Here is a 23,606-nt window from a genome sequence, read left to right on the forward strand (position 1 = left end):
GGGGCGCCTCAGAGGTCACAAAGCAGCCAAACAGAAAAGCTGACCCAGGACCCTAAACCAGACACATCTTTCCATCCCTGAGCTCAGGGCCTAGAATACAGACTGACAGGGACTACGTCCCAGATGGTAGCAGCTCATAGGTCCTTCAGGGGTCAGAGAGCACAGCAGCCTGGACTGGGCCCTCTAGGCTGTTGCCTAACTGGCCTTTCCCGGTACATTCCCTTCCTCTACAGCCATGAAGCAAGGCCACAACCCAGCAACACTGCGCTGCCCTTATCCATGCAGGACAGCACAGAGGAAGCCGAGTTCCATAAGGGCAGAAGCTCAGGTGATGCTCACCTCTACCAGAGCAAAGAACTAGGCACAGAGTTAGTGCTCAACATTATAAAGCCGAGTGCGGTGGCGGCAGGCCTCTAAGCCTAGGACTTTGGAGGCTGAATCAGGAGGATCACAGTTTCAAGGCCAGTGTGTGGTAACTTAGACTGTTTCAAAATAAAAGATAAAATAGGGCTGGGGGTGTAGCTCAGAGGTAGGATGCTCCTGGGTTCGATCCCCAACATCCAGAAAATTAAGCAAATTAATTTTTTTGTGGGGGCAGTACTGGGGATTGAGCCCAGGGGCGTTCTACATTTGAGCCACACCTCCAACCCTATTTTTTATTCTTTATTTTGAAACAGGGTCTCACTAAGTTGTGAAGGGCCTAAGTAGCTGAGGTTGTCCGCAAACCGTGATTCTCTGAATGCTGGGATCACAAGTGTGTGCCACCACGCCTGGCCTTATTCTTAATTTTGAAACAGGATCTCACTAAGTTGCAAAAAGCCTCACTAAGTAGTTGAGGCTGGCCACTAACCTGCAATCCGCAGCCTCCCAAGTACTGGGATTACAAACGTGCGTCACCACGCCCAGCAAATTATATTAAATTAAGTGAAGATGCCACACAGATGGCTATGAGGCACAGCCCTAGTTGAGAATGGAGGCTGTTTTATAATTCCTTGTGTGCATGACTTTCAGTTTTCTTTGCCAGACCAGGGATTCCTGGATGGCAGGGTCTATATTCTTGGTATTTCCATGGGCCTTCATATACAATAAGCACATGACAAAATCCACTGAGGGAACACTCCTGAATGGTGTACTGTAACACACACACACACACACACACACACACACACACACACTCTCTCTCTCTCTCTCTCTCTCTCTCTCTCTCTCTCTCTCTCTCTCTCTCTCCAGGCCTGGTGGCAAATGCCTGTAATCCCAGTACTTAGGAGGCTACAATAGCACTGTAGGTGTTCAAGGCCAGCTTTAGCAACTTAGATTCTGTTTAAAGGATTAAATTAATAAAATCTGTTTAAATTAAAAAGAGGCAGACGAGGGTGGTGGCGCACGCTTGTAATCCCAGCATTCGGGAGATTGAGACTGGAGCATTGCAGTTCGCTGACAGCCTCAGCTAGTGAGGCCCTCCATAACTTAGTGAGACTGTTTCAAAATAACGAACACAAAATAGGGCAGGGGGTATGTCTCGGAGGCCGAATGCCCCTGGGTTCCACCCCCAGACCCGCAAAAAAAAAAAAAAAAAAAAAAAAGGCTGAGTGTGTAGCTTGAAGGCAGAGAGCCCCTCACTAGGCTGGGAGAGAGGGAGACCAGACCTTGATGTGGAAGTCCACGGGCAGTGTCCTGGAGCCCACCAGCCGCTTCATGAGGTAGCCCTTCCAGTCGGTGAACTTGGCGTGGATGGCTGCAGAGACCCCAGCAGAACCCTGGTCACAGACTGACCAGGCCTCAGCAGCCCAGAGAGCAGCAGAGGAGGCTGAATGACTTGTTTTTACACTTCAGGCTAGCAATGACTTCCTCGTACAAAACCAGGCTCTGTAACCCGGCTCTGCCCAGGATCCGGCCGGCCGGGGAGCGAGGGAGGGAGGGGCAGGTGGGCAGGTGGGCTCTGTTCTAAGCCAGTCAGCCCCTCCACCAGGGGCACTATGGGAACTGTGATGGGGTTGGGACGTTCTCATCGACTCACTCTGGGGGGGCACTAGGATCTTGCTATTGATGGCGCACCAGCCAATGGGGTGGACGTCCACGGTGCCCAGGTTGCACCAGAAGTCATGGCTGGCATCGTTCTCGAAGCCTTCATACCGGAGCAATACGCGGTACCCTGGAAGGAAGGACGGCACCGTGAGGGCGGACAGGACAGTTCTCAGGGCTCTTCTCTAGCCCAAGCAAGGACTATTCCTGTCCCAGGAAGGCAGTGGAGTCCTTACCATCCACATGAAAACAAAGCCAGGCCACTCCTCGGAAAGCACTGTGGCTTGGTGGTGAGATTAATTTTCTACACTCTGACCATCCTTGGAGTACACCTAAGCTGTAGGTTTGTGCTGGGTATGGTAGCTCACACCTGTAATCCCTGTATTTAAGAGGCTGAGGATGTAGGATCACGTTTCCGGTGAGCCTTAGCAACTTAGACCCTCAGCAACTGAGTGAGACCCAGTTTCAAAATAAACATAGCCAGGCGTGGTGGCACATACTTGGCTATGCATTTGGGCGGCTGAGACAGGAGGATCACAGGTTTGCGGCCAGTCTCAGCTATTAAGGGTCTCCACAACTTAGTGAGACCCTGTTTCAAAATAAAAAATAAAGGTTGAGCGTGGTGGCGCACATTTATAATACCACCATTCCCAGCTTTAAACTGATGATTTTGAAGATCAAAACAATTTATTTGAGGCAAAGACAGGAGGATCTGGATTCGGGAACAGCCTCAGCCACTTAGTGAGGCCCTTTGCAACTCAGAGAGACCCTGTTTCAAAATAAAGATAAAAAATAGAGCTGGGAGTGTAGCTCAGAGGTAGAATGCCCCTGGGTTCCATCCTCAGTACCGTTAAAAAGAAAAATTTATCGGCCGGGCGTGGTGGCGCACGCTTGTAATCCCCGCGCTTGGGAGGCAGAGACAGGAGGATCGCGCAGGCTTGAAGCCAGCCACGCGCGCTGGCTTAGGAGACCCTGTTTCCAAATAAAAATGTAAAAAATTGGTCTGGGAGTGTAGCCCGGAGGTAGAAGGGCTTCCAGGAACTGGGGGTGGAACCCAGGAGCTTTTCTACCTCTGGGCTACACTCTCAGACCTATTTTATATTTTTTATTTGGAAACAGGGTCTCACTAAGTTGCTAAGAGCCTCACTAAGTAGCTGAGGCTGACTTCGAACCCGTGTCATCCTCCTGTCTCAGCCTCCCAAGCGCTGGGATTATAAACGTGTGCCACCACGCCTGGCCTGAAGATCAAAACAATTTAGTAGCCAAGCGTGGTGGTGCACACTTGTAATCCCAGAATTTGGGAGGCTAAGACAGGAGGATCCCAGACCATGGCCAGCCTCATCTACTTAGTGAGGCCCTTTGCAACTCAGTGAAACCCTGTTTCAAAATAAAGAATAAAAAATAGGGCTGAGGGTGTAGCTCGGAGATAGAATGTCCCTGGGTTCCATCCTCAATACTGCAAAATAAATAAATAAATAAATAAATAAATAAATAAATAAATGAATAAATAAATAAATAAATGCTGGGCATGGTGGTGCACGCTTGTAATCCCAGCATTTGGGAGTCTGAGACCAGAAGATCACAGTTCGTGGACAGCCTCAGTTACTTAGCGAGGCCCTCCACAACTTAGTGAGACCCTGTTTCAAAATAAAGAATAAAAAATAGGGCAGGGGGTGTAGCTCAGATGTCAAATGCACCTAGGTTCCATCCCCAGAACCGCAAAAAATAAATAAGTAGATAAATAATAAAACGTTGTGTTAGGCCGGGCGTGGTGGCGCACACTTGTAATCCCTGAGCTTGGGAGGCAGAGACAGAAGGATTGCGCAGGTTCGAAGCCAGCCTTTCTGGCTTAAGAGACCCTGTTTCCAAATAAAAAATATGAAATAGGTCTGGGAGTGTAGCCCGAAGGTAGAAGGGTAGAAGGGTTTCCAGGAACCCCAGTACCACTAAAAAAAAAAAAAAAAAAAAAAAAAAAAAAGTAGGGTTAGGGTGTTGCTCAGAGGTAGAATATCCTTGGGTTCCAGCTTCCATCCCCCAGTACCACAAAAATATAAAAATAAAAATTTAGTAAACAGTTTCACTCTTTGGCATAAGTAGCACAATAAAAAATTTAATAAAGAGAAAAAAATAGGGCTGGGGATGAAGCTCAGAGGCAGAATGCCCCTGGGTTCACTCTCCAATCCTGCCAAAAAAATAAAAACTCCACATAAAAAGGACTAAGGTAGGTTGAGACAGGAAGATCATGGTTCACAGACAGCCTCAGCTACATAGGCCCTTTGCAACTCAGTGAAACCCTGTTTCAAAATAAAAGAACAAAAAATAGGGCTGGGAGTTGTAGCTTGGAGGTAAAATGGCCCTGGGTTCCATCTCCAGTATTGAAAAAAAAAAAAAAAAAAAAAAGCAGGGGGGCTGAGGTATTGCTTAGAGGGAAAAATGCCGCTGGGATAAATCCCCAGTACCCAAAGCAAAACAAACTAAAACATAGAAACAAACCAGGCTTCCAAGCCGGGTGTGGTGGCTCACGCCTGTAATCCCAGCATTCAATCCCAGCATTCGGGAGGCTGAGACAGGAGAATGGCGGTTCAGACAGCCTCAGCTACTTAGGCCCTCCACAACTCAAGTGAGACCCTGTTTCAAAAACTAAAAGAGTAAAAAAAAAGGCAGGGGGTGTAGCTCAGAGATAGAATGCCCCTGGATTCCATCCCCAGATCCGCAAAAAAAACCCAACCCAACCAAACCAAACCAAACCAAAATTAACAGGCTTCATAGGAAGCCCTAGTAATCCCCAAATCCCAGTATGTGGAAGTAGAAGGCCCCTGGTTCAGTCCCCAGTACCAAGAAATCAAAACAAAACTGCACTTTTGCCCAGCACAGCGTGTGTGCCTGTAATCCCAGTACTTGGGAAGCTAAGATAGGAAGACTGCAGGTTCAAGACCAGCCTAAGGAATTTAGGGGCCGCTCATCAAATTAGTGAGAGCCTGTTTCAAGATTAAAAAGAGGCCAGGCATGGTGGTACACGGCTGTAATCCTAATGCTTGGGAGGCTGATATAGGAAGATGGCAGGTTTGAGGACAGCTTCAGCAAGTAGTAAGACTCTCATCAACCTAGGGAGACCCTGTTTCAAAATTAAAATAAAAAATAGGGCTGGGCGTGGTGGCGCACGCTTGTAATCCCAGCATTCGGGAGGCTGACACAGGAGGATCGTGAGCTACTTAGCGAGGCCTCTGCAACTTAGTGAGGTCCTGTTTCAATATAAAGAATAAAAAATAGGGCAGGGGGTATACCTCTGAGGTCGAATGCCCCTGGGTTCTATCCCCAGACCCACAAAAACCAAAAGGACCAGACATGGTGACGCACACTTGTAATCTCAGCATTTAGGAGACTGAGACAGGAGGATCTCAGTTCATGGACAGCCTCAGCTACTTGGTGAAGTCCTTTGCAACTCAGTGAGACCCTGTTTCAAAATAAAGGATAAAAAATAGGGCTGAAGGTATAGCTTGAAGGAAGAATGCCCCTGGGTTCCATCCCCAGTGCTGTAAAAAAAAAAAGGGCTGGGGGTATGTAGCTCAGAGGTAGAATGCCTCAAGGTTCAATTCCTACTATTACCAAAATAAAAAAATAGGAATAGAATGTAATTCAGAGGATCAGGAGGATTTCAGGCTTTAGGGCAGCCTCAGCAAGTAGTGAGACTCTCGCCGGGCGTGGTGGCGCACGCTTGTAATCCCAGCATTCGGGAGGCTGAGACTGGAGGATCGCGGTTCGCGGACAGCCTCAGCTACTTAGTGAGGCCCTCCGCAACTCAGTGAAACCCGGTTTCAAAATAAAGAATAAAAAATAGGGCAGGGGACGTAGCTCGGAGGTCAAATGCCCCTGAGTTCCATCCCCAGACCCGCAAAAAAAAAAAAAAAAAAAAAAGTAGTGAGACTCTCATTAACCTAGTGAGATTCTATTAAAAAAACAACAAAAAAACAGGGTTGGGGGTGTGGCTTGGAGGTAGGCTGCCCCTGGGTTTAAGCCCTAGTAACACACACACGCACATATACATGCACAATACATGCACATATACATGCACAATACATGCACATATACACAATCCTACAGTTTGCAAATTTGCCCAGTTCTGTGGTCCCAAGAAAGGAGACTGAAACTTTAGTGAATGTTTTTTTGTTTGTTTATTTTCTTGTTGGGTTTTTTTTTTTTTTTTTTTGGTGGTACTGGGGTTCCTGGAAGCCCTTCTACTTTTGGGCTACACTCCCAGACCTATTTTATACTTTTTTATTTTTTGGAAACAGGGTCTCTTAAGCCAGTGCAGCTGGCTTCGAACCTGCGTGATCCTCCTGCCTGTCTCCGCCTCCCAAGTGCAGGGATTACAAGCGTGCGCCACCATGCCGGGTGTGAATGGGGTTTTGTTTATTTATTTTGCTACTGGGGATTGAACCCAGGCACATTCTATCTCTGAGCTACACCCCTGGCCCTTTATTTTTTTTAACTTTGAAAGACGATCTCTCTAAATTGCTGGCCTCAAACCTGTGATCCCGTCTCAGCCTTCCAACTGGATTGATCTATAATCCTGCGGTGACACGGCCCACTGTGGACACAAGGCGCCCCTGCCCTGGTCAGAGGACCACCTACCTGCTGCCTGGATGACAGAGGCGATCCAGTACACACGGCTGGGGAGCACGGCGTCGCTGTTGAGCACCTCCACCTTCATCCCCTTTAGGACGTCCTCCCACTGGTCGTAGAGCGGGACCTGTGTGGGAAGCATTTGAGGGGAGTCAGCTGCCTGGGCGACGGGGGAGCGGCTGCCCCAGGCCTAGGCAGCCACCTCCACTTTTCACATCAGCCACTGTGTGAGCTGGGACGCAGAGAAGAGGAGGCCTATCCTGGAAGAACAGAGGCAGGAGGGGTGCAGGGGGCGGGCAGGCAGGGCGGTGCGCAGTGGGCGGTGCTCGAGCCTCAGGCCTGAGTTCTAGTGTCCAAGGACCAGCTCGTCACTCTCCTCTTGGGCACATGGCACCTTGGTGAGGCTCAGGCCCTCTGTCCTGTGCCAGCCTACGCAACAGTAACCCTTTCTGGTGCTTGTCACATGCCAGGCTACAAATAGTCAGCTCTAGTTGGCACTTGACTTGAGCAGCATGAACTGACCCCGCGTGTACACAGAACTGCCGCCCGCACCTTATCCAGTGTCCATGCTCCAACTCTCGGAACATGCCAACAGCACTGAGCTACGTCTGCCACCCAGCACCCAATCCTCGTTCTGCTGCCAGTAGTACCTTAATTCTCCTTGGGGAAAATTCATTTTTCATTTCCAGCCTGTCCCATCTATCTCCCGGGGCACAGAGATGGGTTTATCATAAAACAAAGAGGTGGGCAGGAGTGGTACATGCTTGTAATCCCAGTCCTTGGGAGGCTGAGACAGGAGGATTGCAGGTTCAAAGCCAGCCTTAGCAACTTAGAGAGACCTGGTTTCAAAATAAAAAATAAAATGGAGCTGGGTGGTGCAGCTCAGAGGTAGAATGCCCCTGGGTTCAATCCCCAGTACCACACACACAAAACCCCAAACAAACAGAAATAGTGGTGGGAGCCCGGGCTCTCGGGGTCAGGCTTTTACAGAATCTTGAGTATAAAATTCACACAGGACGTAACTGCCCTACAATGAAAGTCCTGGAACTACTAGAAAATGCAGGGCAAAGAGAGGCTGCCCCCGAGGATCGTTAGGACAGCCGGGGCAGCAGTCATTGTGCAGGGCTCCCTAATACTCGGGAATTCAGAGGCAGCGAGGCAGGGGGCTGATTCTGGTTACGAGACTTCTCAAGACTCAAGAAGTCCCTTGGGACTGGGCATGGAGGTGGGTGCTCGTGATCTCAGGACTTCGGAGGCTGAGACAGGAGGATCGCAGGTTCGCAGCCAGCCTCGGCTACTTAGTGAGGTTCTCAACAACCTAGTGAGACCCTGTTTCCAAATAAGTAATAAAATTGGGCTGGAGGTGTACCTTAGAGGTAGAATGCCTCTGGGTCAATCCCCGCTGCCACAAGAAAAAAAGGAAGAAAGAAAGAAAAAAGAGAGAAAGAGAAAAAGAAAGAGAAAGAAAGGAAGGAAGAAAGAGAGAGAGAAAGGAAGGAAATACTAAAAAATGGGGAGAAGGAGAGAAGAGCTTCCAAGTTGGAAAGGTACTCAGATAAGCCTGGTGGTAGAGGGGCATGACCAGCATGGACACCCATCCCCAGCACCAGAGGAGAGGAAGAAAGGAAGGAATGAAAGAAAGAAAAAAAAGAGAAGAAATCCTGGTGTGGTGGCACATGTTTGTAATCCTAGTATTTGGGAGGCTGAAACGGGAGGATCTCGGGTTTGTAGCCAGCCTCAGTAACTCAGTGAGACTCTCTGCAACTCAGTGAGAGCCTGTTTCAAAATAAAGAATAAAAAATAGGGCTGGGGGTGTAGCTCGGAGGTTGAATGCCCTGGGTTCAACCCCCAGTACCGAGGAAAAAAAATAGACATGAAAAAGGGTCCTTGGGCATCAACTAGACGAGGTGTCACTGGTCACTGTGTAAACAAGCAAGGCAGGGTCCCAGGGAGAGGCCGGCTGAGAATCATGCTAGAAGTCCTGAAAAGATGCTTACAACTGAGCTGCACCCCACCTCTAGTTTGTTGGTTTGTTTACCTATTTAGTGGTCCTGAGGATTGAGCCTCTGGGAGTTCTACCACTGAACTACATCCCCAGCCCCTTTTTTGTATTTTATTTTGAGTCAGGGTCTTGCTAAAGTGCTGAGTATGGACTTGAACCTGTGATTGTCCCCTATCAGTCTCCCAAGTACTGGATTTATAAGCAAACACCATACCTGGCTTGCAAAAAGATTTTCTTTTCCCCCAGAACTGGGATTTGAACCCAGGGGCATTCTACTTCTGAGCTACACCCCTAGCCCACTCTTTCTTTCTTCCTTTCTTCCTTTCTTCCTTTCTTTCTTTCTTTCTTTCTTTCTTTCTCTCTTTCCTTTCTTTCTTTTTCTTTCTTTCTTTCTGCAGTACTAGGGATGGAACCCAGGGGCATTCGACCTCCAAGCTGCACCCCCAGCCCTATTTTTTATTCTTTATTTGGAAACAGGGTCTCATTAAGTTGCAGAGGGCCTCACTAAGTAGCTGAGACTGGCCACGAACCTGCGATCCTCCTGTCTCAGCCTCCTAAGTACTGAGATGTCAAGCATATCCCACTACACCCAGCTGTTTTTAAATTTTGAATCAGGGTCTTCCTAAGTTGATGCGTCTCACTACTTGCTGAGGCTGGTCTCACACCTGTGATCCACAAGAGTATTTTTTGAGAAGTGGACATCCAGATGAGCATGGTGGTGCACACCTATAATCCCTGTGTTTGGGAGGTTGAGACAGGAGACTGCAGGTTCAAAGCCCATGTTAGCAACAATTTAGTCAGAACCAGTTTAAAATAAAAAAGGGCTCAGACAGAATGCCCTGGGTTCAATCCTCAGGACTAAAAAAAAAGAGAGAGAGAAACCTCCGCACCGTTACCAATGGGCAATTCCACAGGAGCCAGAGCTGGAGCGGGAGCTCCACGCCCGACCCTGCTGTCTGTCCCTCCTGCCATGCACTCACGTGTTTAAAACAGCTGACTGGTGCAGCCTTGTAGCTGTGATCTTTCAGGAACTTCCCCCAGTCGAAACCCAACACCAGGGCTGCAGAGCAGAAAGAGGAGTCAGGCGGGGCTGTGCGAACACCCTCTAGGAACTGCACCCATCACCCTGGCTGGCCAGAACAGGCCCGCTCCCCACGCCCTGCAGCCCCTCTCTACAGCTCCTTATGCTCCATCATACCTGCCCTCCCAGTCGCCATGACAGTGAGGACTCAACCAGGAGGGGAATCTCTTTCCCTTCTTCTTCCAAAGGAAAATGCAAATGACTGGGACTAGAGTCCCCAGACCACCCACAATTTATCAGCGGCCACGCCCAATCTAAATAGTAGGAGGAGCCAAACCTGCTCCGGTGCCCCCAAGACCCCAGGCGGTGGAGACCAATTGCCTAGGAAAACTCAGACCACCTGCAGCAGAGCTGCTTTGGGCCTACATTTAGTTTGCTCAGAAACTGCTACATTAAGCCTGGCATGGTGGTGCACGCTTGTAATTCCAGCATTTGGGAGGCTGAGACTGGATCGCGGTTCGAGGACAGCCTCAGCCACTTAAAGAGGTCCTCTGCAATTTAGTGAGACCCTGTTTCAAAATAAAGAATAAGAACTATGCGGGCGTGGTGGTGCACGCTTGTAATCCCTGCGCCTGGGAGACGAGTCGGAGGATCAGGCAGGTTCGAAGCCAGCCATGCTGGCTTAAGAGACCCGACCCTGTTTCCAAATAAAAATATAAAATAGGTCTGGGAGTGTAGCCCGGAGGTAGAAGGGTTTCCAGGAACCCCAGTACCAAAAAAAAAAAAAAAAAAAAAAAAAAAGAGAGAGAGAGAGACCCTGTTTCCAAAAATAAAAATATAAAATAGGTCTGGGAGTGTAGCCCAGAGGTAGAAGGGTTCCATCCCCAGTACCAAAAGTAAAATAAAATAAAGAATAAAAAATAAAAAAATAGGGCAGGGGGTGTAGCTCGGAGGTCAAATGCCCCTGGGTTCCATCCCCAGACCCACAAAAACAACAAAACCAATAAGGAAAGACAGGTTACCTCCTCCGCAGGCCCTGGGAAAAAGAAGCCTCAGGGATCAAAGCCATAGAAACAAAAGAAGCTAATTCCTGGCTCTTGAGCAGCCAAGGGCAGGAGTTGAGGTCATTTCCACAATACCTTGCAAGCCAGGTGGCCCCCCCAGAGCTGGTCAGGGCCTTCCCAGAGGCTTTTTGACTCAGAGGCCACCCTGCCCCGCCCCCAGGCCCCGGCTCTCTCACCGTCCTGTCCAGTTGGGGTGCCGTCGGCTAGCTGTCCTGTTCCCTGGGAGTGGAGGAAGGCTCCAATCTTGGCAGACCAGGCTGCCTTGTGCAGCACTTTGGCTTTCTTGGTGGGTGGTTTTCCCTGGAAGAAAGAAAAGAAGATATGTGCAGCCAGCTGGCTAAGACCATGGCTCGGGCTTCGGACTAAAGTTGAAATTCTGGTCTTGATCGTTACTGGACCTCGTTTGGGCTTCTGTTTCTTTTGTAGAACTGAATGGTGGTACACAGCCACACGGAGGGCGGGTGCGGGAAGGATGGCGCTCGGTGGAGCTGCAGAACAGCAGGGACACTGTCCTGCCGGCTCCGCTTCCCCTGGGAACCTCTCCTAACAGCTGCAGCCCTCTGTCATCTCCATATTATGGGCATGACAGGACTAAACGGGCTGCTGAGGGCCAAAAACTCTCCAGACTGAGCCCGCCAAGTGGCACGCGCCTGTAATCTCAGGATTTGGAAAGCTCAGTGTTTGGAAGCCTCCTTCCTCAGGCTCCAGGTCAGCCTCAGCCACTCGGCGAGGCCTCCACGACGCAGTGACTCCGCTGCTGCTGCTCCTTCCCCCTGTGGTACAGAGGATGGAACCCAAGGGCATCTTACCCCCGAGCTATACCCCGAGCCCTATTTTTATTCTTTATAAATGATGACAGAGGGCTGCAGCAGTTAGGGAGAGGTTCCCAGGGGAAGCAGAGACATTATTTTTATTCATTTTTTTATTTTGAAAAAGGGTCTCCCTAAGTTCCAGCTGAGGCTGGCTGTGAACCTGCGATTCCCGTCTCAGCCTCTCAAGTACTGGGATTACAAATGTGTGCCAACACGCCCAGCTTCTTTTTTTATTTTTTGGTACTGGGGATTGAACCCGGGGGCATTCTATCTCCGAGCTACAACCCAGCCCTATTTTGTTATTATATTGAAAAAGGGTTTCACTACGTTGATGACTCTCACTACTTGCTAAAGCTGTCCTCGAACCTGCAATCCTCCTGTCTCAGCGTCCCAAGTACTAGGATTACGAACATGCGCCAGAGACTTTCTTCCTTTCTTCCTCCCTCCCTTTCTTTCTTTCTTCCTTTCTTTCTTTCTTTCCCTTCCTTCATTCCTTCTTTTTTGTGGAAACAGGGCCTGACTAAATTGCGGAGGGACTTAAGAAGTAGTTGCAAACACACAATCCTCCTGTCTTAGCCTCTCAAGTACTAAGATTACAAGCATGTGCCACCATACACAATAAATAAAAATAAAATATGGAGCCGGGCATGGTGGCGCACGCTTGTAATCCCCGCGCTTGGGAGGCTGAGACAGGAGGATCACACAGGTTCGAAGCCAGCCTCAGCTATTTAGTGAGGCTTTCAGCAACTTAGTGAGACCCTGTTTCCAAATAAAATATAAAAAAAAGGTCTGGGAGTGTAGCCCGAAGGTAGAAAGCCTCTGGGTTCCACCCCTAGTACCACCAAAATAAAAAATAGGGGAGGAGGTATAGCTGAGGTCAAATGACTGGGTTCCATTTCCAGACCCACAAAAAAAAAAAAAAAAAAAAAAAAAAAAAAAAAAAAAGGAGAGCTTGCTGAGGCTGGTCTCGAACTGCAATCCTCCTGTCTCAGCCCCCAACTACTGAGATTACAGGCATGTGCCACCATGCCCAACTTATTTTTTTTTTTTTTTCGGGTCTGGGATGGAACCCAGAGGCATTTGACCTCCGAGCTACACCCCTTGCCCAATATTTTATTCTTTATTTTGAAACAGGGTCTCACTGAGTTGCGAAGGGCCTCACTAAGTACCTGAGGCTGTCCGCGAACCGCGATCCTCCAGTCTCAGACTCCCAAATGCTGGGATTACAAGCGTGCGCCACCACGGCCGGCTCTTATTTTTTGTTTTAAAACTGTCCCACTAGATGGATGAAAGTCTTGCTATATTGCTGATGCTGCCCTTGAACCTGCAATCTTCCTGCCTTAGCCTCCCAAATGCTGGGATTATAGGCGTGCATCACCGTGCCCAGCTGGAATCTAATTTAACAAACTCCAGAAATGGGTTCCTGTCTTCTACAGTTTGAAACCATACCTCATACCATGAAACTCACAACCTCTGACATCCATGAGCATAAAAGTCCTCAAACCCTTGCAAGGCCCTCGCCATCTACGGCTAGAGGTCCTTGACTCGGCACCCAAGGCCCGGGGAAGGTGCGAGCGGCCGCTCTCACCTGTAATCTCGCCAAGATGCTGGCTTTCTTGGAGTTGGAGGAGTAGCTCCTGGAACAGGAGACGCTGCAGAACCTCTTGGTCTTGGAGAAGAAGGCTTCCCTGGTGCCCACGATACCACACATCTCACAGACAGCTGAGAAGAAAACTTAGGACGTGACTCCCCCAACACGGCCACCTCAAAGCACACTAAATGACGGGCTCTTCAAGACCTTGGGTACTGCATTAACTATGAGGTCCTGGCACCCACTATGGCTGAAAGAACTGGAATGAAAAGAGGCGGGGGTACATGTACACACACTTGTTTTCTTCAAGACAGGCTCTCCCTGTGCTGCCCAGGCTGCCTCAAACTCTCGGGCTCAAGTGGTCTTCTGCTTCAGCCTGCAGAGTGAACCAAGGCACTCTGAATCTGGTTCACCCAAGTCACCCTGCTTGGCCTCCCTTGGCTACGTGTCAACAAAGGGTTAAGGGAAACCCATGAGAATAGGGAAGCAGATGGGGGTTGACAATTTCTCAAGAGAAGAAAATAAGAAGAAAAAAATGTGTAAGGAAAAAGGAGCCGCCGGGCGTGGTGGCGCACACTTGTAATCCCAGCATTCGGGAGGTGGAGACTGGAGGATCACAGTTCACAGACAGCCTCAGCTATTTAGGCCCTTTGCAATTCAGTGAGATCCCGTTTCAAAAATAAAAAGGCTAAGCTGGGCGCATGGTGGCGCACGCTTGTAACCCCAGTGCTTGGGAGGCTGAGACAGGATCGCACAGGTTCGAAGCCAGCCGCAGCTACTTAGGCTTTCAGCAACTTAGTGAGACCCTGTTTCCAAATAAAATATAAAATAGGTCTGGGAGTTTAGCCTGGAGGTAGAAAAGTCCCTGGGTTCCATCCCCAGTACCACAAATAAATAAATAAATGAATAAATAAGTAAGTAAGTAAATAAATAAATAAAAATAAATAGCCGGGCGTGGTGGCGTACGCTTGGAATCCCAGCATTCAGGAGGCTGAGACCAGAGGATTGCAGTTTGCGGACAGCCTCAGCTTCTTAGTGAGGCCCTTTGCAACTCAGTGAAACCCTGTTTCAAAATAAAGAATAAAAATTGAGCAGGGGGTGTAGCTCAGAAGTCGAATGCCTCTGGGTTTCATCCCCAGACCCGCAAAATAAATAAACAAACAAACAAATAAATACCATGGAAGCCAGGCATGGTGGTTCACCCTTGTAATCCCAGTATTTGGGAGGCTGTGACAGGAGGATTCAGGTTTGTGGCTAGCCTCAGCAACTTAGTGATATCTTGTTTCAAAATAAAAAATCGCTGGGTGTGGTGGCACATGCTTGTAATCCCAGTGCTTGGGAGGCTGAGACAGGAGGATCACCACAGCCTCAGCTACTTAGTGAGGCCCTATGCAACTCAGTGAGATGCTGTTTCAAAATAAAGAATAAAATATAGGGCTTGGGGTGTAGCTTGGAGGTGGAATGTCCTTGGGTTCTATCCATAGTACCACAAAAAAAGTAACATAAAATAAAACAAAATAAAAACGCATAGCCGGGCATGGTGGCGCACACTTGCAATCCCAGCATTTGGGAGGCTGAGACAGGAGGACTGCGGTTTGCAGACAGCCTCAGCTATTTGTGAGGCCCTTTGCAACTCAGCGAGATTTTGTTTCAAAATAGAGAATTAAAAAATAGGGCTGGAGAGGCTGAGACAGGAGGATAGCGCAGGTTTGAAGCCAGCCTCAGCTACTTAGTGAGGCTCTCAGCAACTTAGTGAGACCCTGTTTCCAAATAAAATATTAAAAACTGGGTCTGGGAGTGTAGCCCGAAAGTAGAAAGCCTCTGGGTTCCCAGTATCACCAAATAAAAAAAAAAAAAAAAAAAAAAGGGGGCTGGGAGTGTATCCCGAAGGTAGAATGTCCCTGGGTTCCATCCCCAGTACCAGAAAAAATAAATAAATAAACAAGTAAAATAAAATAAAAAAGTAAAATAGGACTGGGGATGTAGCTTGGAGGTAGAATTCCCCTGGGTTCCATCCTTAGTACTACATATATGTAAATGGTCCGGAAGCTGGGTGTGGCTGCACGCGCCGGCAATAAAATAATCCAAGTACACGGGAGGCTGAGACGGGAGGACTGCGCTTTTTTTTTTTTTTTTTTTTTTTTTTGGTACTGGAGATGGAACCCTTCTACCTCCGGGCTACACTCCCAGACCTATTTTATATTTTATTTGGAAGCAGGATCTCTTAAGCCAGCGAGGCTGGCTTCGAACCTGCGCGATCCCAGGAGGACTGCACCTTTGAGGAGAGTCTCGGCAATTTAGCAAGATTCATCAAACCAGCCAAACCCTTTTTTTTTTTTGGTGGTACTGGGGGTGGAACCCAGGGGCTTTCTACCTCTGGGCTCTACTCCCAGACCTATTTTATACTTTATTTGGAAACAGGGTCTCACTCAGTTGCTGAGAGCCTCACTAAGTAGCTGAGGCTGGCTTCGAACCTGTGCGATCCTCCTGTCTCAGCCTCCCAAGCGCGGGGATTACAAGCGTGCGCCACCACGCCCCGGCTTAGACAAACCCTTTTTCAAAACAAATATAAAAAGGGCTGGAGGGAGCAGGCGTGGTGCCGCACACTTGTAATATCAGTACTTGGGAGGCCGAGACAGGAGGATTGCAGCTTGCAGGCAGTCTCAGCTACTTAGTGAGGTCATTTGCTACTCTGTGAGACCCTGCTTCAAAATAAAAAATTAAAAAATAGGGCTGGGGGTATAGCTCAGAGGTAGAATGTCCCTGGGTTCCATCCCTAGTACTGCAAAAAGAAAAAGTTATATATATGTATGTATATATATGGCTGGGAGTGTAGCTTGGAGCTATAATGCCTCTGGGTTCAAATCCAGTACCAAAAAAAGAAAAAAAAAAAGTTGGGCTGGGGTGTAGTTCGAAGTTAGAGCACCCCTGAGATCAATCCCCAGTACAGAAACAAAAACAGGGCAGGACTGCCGGGCGTGGTGGCGCACGCTTCAGCGCTTGGGAGGCTGAGACAGGAGGATCGCACAGGTTCGAAGCCAGCCTCAGCTGGTTTAAGAGACCCTGTTTCCAAATAAAATATAAAATAGGTCTGGGAGTATAGCCTGGAGGTAGAAGGCCCCTGGGTTCCATTCCCAGTACCACCAAAAAAAAAAACCAACAACAACAAAAAAAAAAAAACAGGGCAGGGCAGGAGCACGCTGGCATCTGGGAATGTAACAAGTGCCCAGTGCATTCTACTTTGCAGCAAGGGTAGGGAACCCCAGGATTAACTGGTCTCCAGGGTTTCCTTCGAGTTCTAAAGTTCTAAGATTCCAAGAGAAGGGCTGGAAGTAGATAGAAGGGAGAAAGGTAAAAGAGGAGAAAGACAGAGAAGACAAATGAATAAGGCCGGGCGTGGTGGCGCGCACTTGTAATCCCCGCGATTGGGAGGTGGAGATGGGAGGATCGCGCAGGTTCGAAGCCAGCCCCATGCGCTGGCTTAAGCGACCCTGTTTCTAAATTTTAAAAAGTATAAAAATAGGTCTGGGAGTGTAGCCCGGAGGTAGAAAGGCTTCCAGGAACCCCAGTACCACAAAAAAAAAAAAAAAAAAAAAAAAGACAAATGAATGGAAAGAAAAGAAGAATCAAGGAGTACTGGATAACTCTTCTGAAGAGCTTTAGTACAGACCCGGGGACGTAGCTCAATGGCAGAAGCCCTTGCCAAGCAGCCCTGAGGCCCTGGGTTTGATCCCCAGCACAGCAAAATAAATAAAATCATAGTCAGGAGGGGAGAGAAGTGGGTGGGGGGGATTGGGGAAGGGCTAAATGATATGTGCACATACCTTTTTTTTTTTTTGCGGTCCTGGGGATGGAACCCAGGGGCATTTGACCATCAAGCCGCACCCCTAGCGCTATTTTTTTATTTTTTATTTTGAAATCGGGTCTCACTGAGTTCAAAGGGCTTCACTAAGTAGCTGAGGCTGTCCACGAACCGCGATCCTCCGGTCTCAGCCTCCCGAGTGCTGGGATTACAAGTGTGCGCCACCACGCCCCGCAACTCTCTCATTTCTGACCAACCCACCAACTCGCATTTCCTCTCTCTCTCGTTCCTTCTGTCCTTGTGTGGTGTGAAGGCTCGAACCCATGGCATCCCACAGTGAGGCAAACACCACCACAGCCTCATATCCCCAAGCCCGCCAGCTACCCCTTGTCCCCTTTGGACAGTACCTACCACCCTGCATTTCCTATTTTCTTCACATGCAGACTTAGAAATCCTCTCCCTGCTCATACAGAGGGAAAAGCAGCCCCAGGCCTGGCATCTAATACGTGCTGAATAAACACTGGTACGAAAGAATGAAATCACACTTTGAGGCCCGACTGCGGCAGAGGAAATGACCCTTGTGGCCAGGTCCTCAGACATCTGATCACAGCCCTTTATATCTAGATGGAAATGCCCAAGCCGTCTGCGTCCATCCCCCGCTCCCTTCCTGATCCCGACTCCTCTCCATCGTCAGGGGACCATGGCGGCACCTGGCTCAGAACCGCTGCCGTCCACGGAGCGGGGCGTGCCCGGGCTGAGCAGATGCAGCGGGGAGGTGGGCAGCTCCCCGGCCTCGCGCTCCTCATTTTCGGCTCCGCTCGACTCCTCCAGGTAGGAGCTGCTCTCACTGCCCGCACTGCTGTTGTAACTCCGGAAGCTATCATAGCCCCCGAACAGCTCCAGGTCATCGTCTTCCTCTTCTTCTTCCATTCGCTCAGAAGACGGGGTCTCCTAGTGGAGGGGCGACACAGACGAAGACATCATGACTGGCTTTACTTCTGGGAAGAGAATCTGCAGGCTTGTTATGAATCCCCTTCCTTGCTCTTTGTTCACAGTTTTGGAAGCCTTCCAATCACCCCTTCTGCAAACAGCAGAATCTTTACACATTCAACAGAACACCGTAAGACCGAAAATACGTTTTAGGAATTCACTAGGCTCCTCTGTGGATTTACGAAAAATGATATTTTAATATGGATGAAATAAAATACAGATGCTTCTTGACTTTCAACTAGGTTCCATACTGACAAATCCATCAGAAGTTGAAGAGACTGTAAATTGAAAATGCGTGGCCGGGCGTGGTGGCACACCCTTGTAATCCCAGCATTCGGGAGGCTGAGACAGGAGGATCGCGATTCATGGACAGCCTCAGCTACTTAGTGAGGCCTTCTGCAATTTAGTGAGATCCTGTTTCAAAATAAAGAATAAAAAACAGGGCAGGGGATGTAGCTCGGAGGTTGAATGCCCCTGGGTTCCATCCCCAGACCCCCCAAAATAAATAAATAAATAAAGAAAGAAAGAAAGAAAGAAAGAAAGAATAAAGAATAAAAAGTAGGGCAGGGGGTATAACTCAGAGGTCGAATGTCCCTGGATTCCATCCCCAGACCACCCCCCCCCCAAAAATTAGGGCTAGGGGTGTAGCTCGGCAGTAGAATGCTCCTAAATTCCATCCCCAGTACCGCCAAAAAAGAAAAAAAAGAGAGAGAGGGAGGGAGGGAGGGAGAGAGAGAGAGAGAGAGAGAGAGAGAGAGAGGGAGAGAGATAGATAGATAGATAGATATGCATGTAATAAGCTGGGCATGGTGGCACATGCCTGTAATCCCAGTACTGAGGAGGCTGACACAGGAGAATCACAGTTTGAGGACAGCTTCCGCAAGTAATGAGACTTGCATCAACCTAGCAAGACCCTGTTTGGGCTGGACGTGTAGCTCAAAGGTAGAATGCCTCTAGGTTCAATCTCCAGTACCACACACATACAAACGCATGGACTAGACATAACCTATCAAACATCACAGTTTAGCCGGCCCACGCTTGTAATCCCTGTTCTTGGGAGGCTGCGACAGGAGGATCGCACGGGTTCGAAGTCAGCCTCAGCTACTTAGTGAGGCTCTCAGCAACTTAATGAGACCCTGTTTCCAAATAAAGTATAAAATAGGTCTGGGAGTATAGCTTGGAGGTAGAAAGCCCCTGGGTTACACCCCCATACCACCAAAAAAGCAAAAAACATAAACAAAAACAAAAACAAAAATAAAACAAAACCATCACAGCTTAGCAATACAGTTCTCTGGAGAGTACTAGGCTGTCTCCCTGGTGCCGTGGCTAGCTGGAGGCTGTGGCTTGCTGCCACTGCTCAGCATCACAAGAGAGGATCATGCAGCAGCCGCGCAGTGGCACAGGCTTGTAATCCCAGCATTTGAGAGGCTGAGACAGGAGGCTCATGGTTAGCAGACAGCCTCAGCTACTTAGTGAGGCCCTTTGCAACTTAGTGAGACCTTGTTTCAAAATAAAAAATAAAAAATAGGGCTGGGGGTGCCCCTCAGACGTAGAATGCCCCTGGTTCATCCCCAGTACCACACACATAAAAAAAATTATCTTTCAAATTGGATTTCTTTGGGTTTAAGTCCTGTCTCTCACTTACTGTGATTTTGTGCAAGGTTTTAGCCCTGCTGCCCTCAATTTCTTCATCAATACATTGGAGATAATAACAAGACTTCTTTAGAGGACTGTAGTGAATCCTCTACAATATATAAAGCCTACTTCTATTTTCAGCAGTTAGTAACAGCTCGGAAAGTGTGATCTATCATTCTTGTTTTCCACATTGTTGTTCTCCTTTATCCGAGCAGATTTTCGAGCTCTCCTACTTTTTTGTTTTGTTTTGTTTTGGTGGTCCTGGGGGTGGAACCCAGGGGCTTTTCTACCTCCGGGCTATACTTCCAGACTTATTTTCTATTTTATTTGGAAACAGGGTCCCACTAAGTTGCCGAGAGCCTCAGTAAGTAGCTCAGGCTGGCTTCGAACCTGTGTGATCCTCCTGTCTCAGCCTCCCCAGCGCGGGGATTACAAGCACGCGCCCCGCTGGAGGTCTCCTACTTTCTATTTGCAACCACATATGCCAATATTCTGGAAGGGACATCGAACTCGGCCGTAAGGTACGCAGAAGCCACACGATTCAAGAGTGAGTGAGTTACAGGTTGTTGCAGTCGAATGAGAAAAAGCATAACAAATAAATTTTGTAGGCTGAGCTACTTGGTGACCGCCTCCTCCGCTTTCCATCCCTGACACGCTCTAGGCCTCGGATGCTCTGGCCACACGGACCACGCCGGACTGTGCGTGTACTGGGAGATCGGCACGCGAACGGCTCGGCACAGAATGCTACTAAACGTCCGTCCATCTCCCGTCACTTCCACCCGATGGCAGGCCTCACGAAAGACCGCGAGGCAGAGGTCCAAGCGCTCCCAGGCCCGAGCCCCGTTCCCCCCGTCCAGGCCAGGGAGGCCGTCCCGCGCTGAACTCCTCGCCCGACGAGGCCCGGCAGCGTCGGCGCAATAACGAGCCCCGATCGCCTCTGGGCTGCTCCGTCAGTTTCCCGATCCTTCCGCCGGCCCTCACGGTATCGGACAAAGTCCGGTCGATCGAGCGAGGCTCTCGGGGATCCCTCTCCCAGTCGCGCTAAGTCCTCTCCCTCTCCCTCTCACCTCCACACCAGGGGTCTTCTCCATGAGAACTCAGTTTCTTGAACCGTTACCAGGTGCAGGAAGCCATATTGGCCTCGCCGCTCTTCCCGAGTGCATTCATTGGCTGCTTCACTGAGGCTCGGACCAATCACGCTGTAGGTAAGAGATACGTCTTTACGCGGCCGTCCGCGCCTTTCCTAATCGGGGGCGTGGGAAACCGCGGGCGGTTGTGGGATTTGTAGTTTCTTTCTGAGTACGTGCCGCGGTGGGCGTTGCCATAGCGACGAGAAAAATCTTTGCATAGGTGCTCCTTGCAGTCTTCTCATGATGATAAGTTCTACCCTTCATTTCGATCTTATTATTCTTTAAACGATTATTGAGCACCTGTGATATACACTTCCAGGCTCCAGGAATGGCTTCGTATTCACCCTTGTTATAAATGTAAGAAGGCGTTCTTGGGCCCAGATGCCTAGTAGAAGAACTAATTTCCCATTCAGGCAGAAACTGGAGTACAGTTACACCCAATGCTGTAAGTGTCCCGTTCGCATAAATTCCTCGACTCTTCCCCCGGTCGCTATCTCATGAATAAAATATCGTGCGGGGTGGGGGGTGGTTTACAAACATCTCAAATCCATAAGACATTCCCCCCCCCCTCGCTTTCAATTTATATGGTACTGGGGATGGAACCCAGGGGCAATCTACCTCCGGGCTATACCCCTAAACCTGTTTGTTTATTTTTTTATTTGAAAACGGATACCCGCTAAATTGATGAGAGCCTCACTAAGTTGCTGAGGCTGTCCTTGAACCTGTGATCCTCCTGTCTCTGCTTCCCAGATACTAGGAATACAGGCATATACCACCAAGCCTGGCTCAGTTCCGTTTTAAAGGATTGGAATCGGTGGCTTTCCGGGTGTGGACATTTAACAAAATCACAACTAGAATTTAGGATTTAGTCCAAATTTTTTGTTTATGTTTCGTACTGGGGATTGAAACTACAACCAAGCTACATTCCCAACCCTTTTTACTTTGAAATAAAGTCTCAATAACTTGCTGAGGGCCTTGCTGAATTGCTGAAGCTAGCCTTAGAAGCGGCGTTCCTCCTGTCTTGGTCTCCCAATATGACACTCCTGGCTTATTCTTACTCTATGCTATGCTCTTTCCCAGTATATAATTAACTGAGAATCTAAATATTACGAGTGGAGGTTCAGATTTTTTTTTTTGGGGGGGCGGGTCTGGAAATGGAACACAGGGGCATTTGACCTCCGAGCTACACCCCCTGCCCTATTTTTTATTCTTTATTTTGAAACCGGGTCTCACTGAGTTGCAGAGGGCCTCACTAAGTAGCTGAGGCTGTCCGCGAACCGCGATCCTCCAGGTCTCAGCCTCCCGAATGCTGGGATTACAATCGTGCGCCACCACGTCCGGAAAGAGTAGAGGTTTAGAATACTTAAAATACATTCCTTAGAGATTCACTACATAGACGTGATAGTCTTCTTTCTTTCTTTCATCTACTTGTACCCAAAACTCCCTTCTTCTTCTCCTTCTTTTTCTTCTTCGTCTTCTCCTTCGGAACTACACCTCCTGCCCTATTTTATTTTATTTTTTTTTAAGATATGAACCGGTTCACGAATCTGCGTGTCATCCTTGCGCAGGGGCCATACTATCTTCTCTGTATCGTTCCAATTTTAGTATATGTGCTGCCGAAGTGGCACAACCTCCTGCCCTATTTTTTATAATTTAATTTGAAACAGGGCCTCACTAAGTAGCAGAGGCTGTCCGCGAACCGTGATCCTATAGTCTCAGCCTCCCGAATGCTGGGATTACAAGTGTGCGCCACCACACCCAGCAAATGTCTTGTTTTTATTAACAATAAACGAACATGCCTGTAATCCCAGTACTTGGGGAAGTTGAGACAGGAGGATCCAGCTTCGCAATTTAGCAAGATCCTATTTCAGGTGGGTGTTTTAGCGCACGCTTGTAATCCCTGAGTTTGGAAGGCAGAGACAGGAGGATCTGGCAGGTTCGAAGCCAGCCTCGGTTGCTTAAGAAACCTTGTTTCCAAATAAAAATATAAAAAATAGGTCTGGGAGTGTAGCCCAGAGGTAAAAGGCCCCTGGGATCCATACCAAGTACCACCAAAAAAAAAGATTCTATTTCAAAATAAAAGTCCTGGCATACACATTAATGTGTGTGAATAGCTTTTCAGCTGAACAGAATCAGAATATTTTCAGTTAATGTTTGTTGAATCAGCCTTTTGTTTTTTGTTCGACGGAACGGGCATTCCAAAAAGTGCCAGCAGGCGGCGCAATAAGGCAAGCGTGAGGCTTGCAGCGTCAGAAGAAAATCAAAAGCTCTATATACACCACTTTCCCCGGCTAGGCGTGGTGGCGCACGCCTGTAATCCCAGCGCTTGGGAGGTTGAGACAGGAGGATCGAGGCCGGCCTCAGCAACTTCGTGACTCTCAGCAACTCAGTGAAACCCACTTCTTTTTCCCCTTTCTTGGGCGGTACCGAGATGGGAGAGGGGCTTTCTACCTCGGAGCTACACCCAGCCCAACTTTTTATTCCTTTTTCTTTCTTTTTCTTTTCTTTTTCTTTTTCTTTTTCTTTTTCTTTTTCTTTTTCTTTTATTTTTATTTTTATTTTTATTTTTGTTGCGGCACTGGGAATGGAAACCAGGGGGCATTCTACACCCCTGCCCTATTTTATATTATTATTATTATTATTATTATTATTATTATTATTTTGCAGGTCTGGGGATGGAACCCAGGGGAATTTGACCTTCGAGATACACCCCCTGCCCTATTTTTTATTCTTTATTTTGAAACCGGGTCTCACTGGGTTGCAGAGGGCCTCACTAAATAGCTGAGGCTGTCCGCGAACCGCGATCCTCTGGTCTCAGCCTCTCGAATGCTGGGATGATAAGCGTGAGCCACTAGCCCGGTTTATTTTTTATTATTTTATTTTTTAAAATTATTTTTGTGGATCTGGGGATGGA

The 23,606-nt window shown here is 48.5% G+C and overlaps 1 protein-coding gene across 1 annotated transcript in view; it reads right to left on the bottom strand.

Moving 5' to 3' along the window:
• L3MBTL2 (L3MBTL histone methyl-lysine binding protein 2) overlaps positions 1-20,653 on the bottom strand; it is a gene marked incomplete at both ends in the record, with an annotated part of 29,831 nt that extends 9,178 nt beyond the window's left edge. The window contains 8 exon segments of the mRNA XM_080706343.1: positions 1,647-1,735; positions 2,018-2,152; positions 6,655-6,772; positions 9,628-9,707; positions 10,909-11,032; positions 13,133-13,266; positions 17,648-17,888; positions 20,630-20,653. Coding sequence (XP_080562469.1) covers positions 1,647-1,735; positions 2,018-2,152; positions 6,655-6,772; positions 9,628-9,707; positions 10,909-11,032; positions 13,133-13,266; positions 17,648-17,888; positions 20,630-20,653 — 945 coding nt within the window.
• Positions 20,654-23,606: the final 2,953 nt, after the last annotated feature.

Source organism: Muscardinus avellanarius, assembly GCF_963383645.1.
Source record: "Muscardinus avellanarius genome assembly, chromosome: 11".
Classification (NCBI taxonomy): Eukaryota; Metazoa; Chordata; class Mammalia; order Rodentia; family Gliridae; genus Muscardinus; species Muscardinus avellanarius.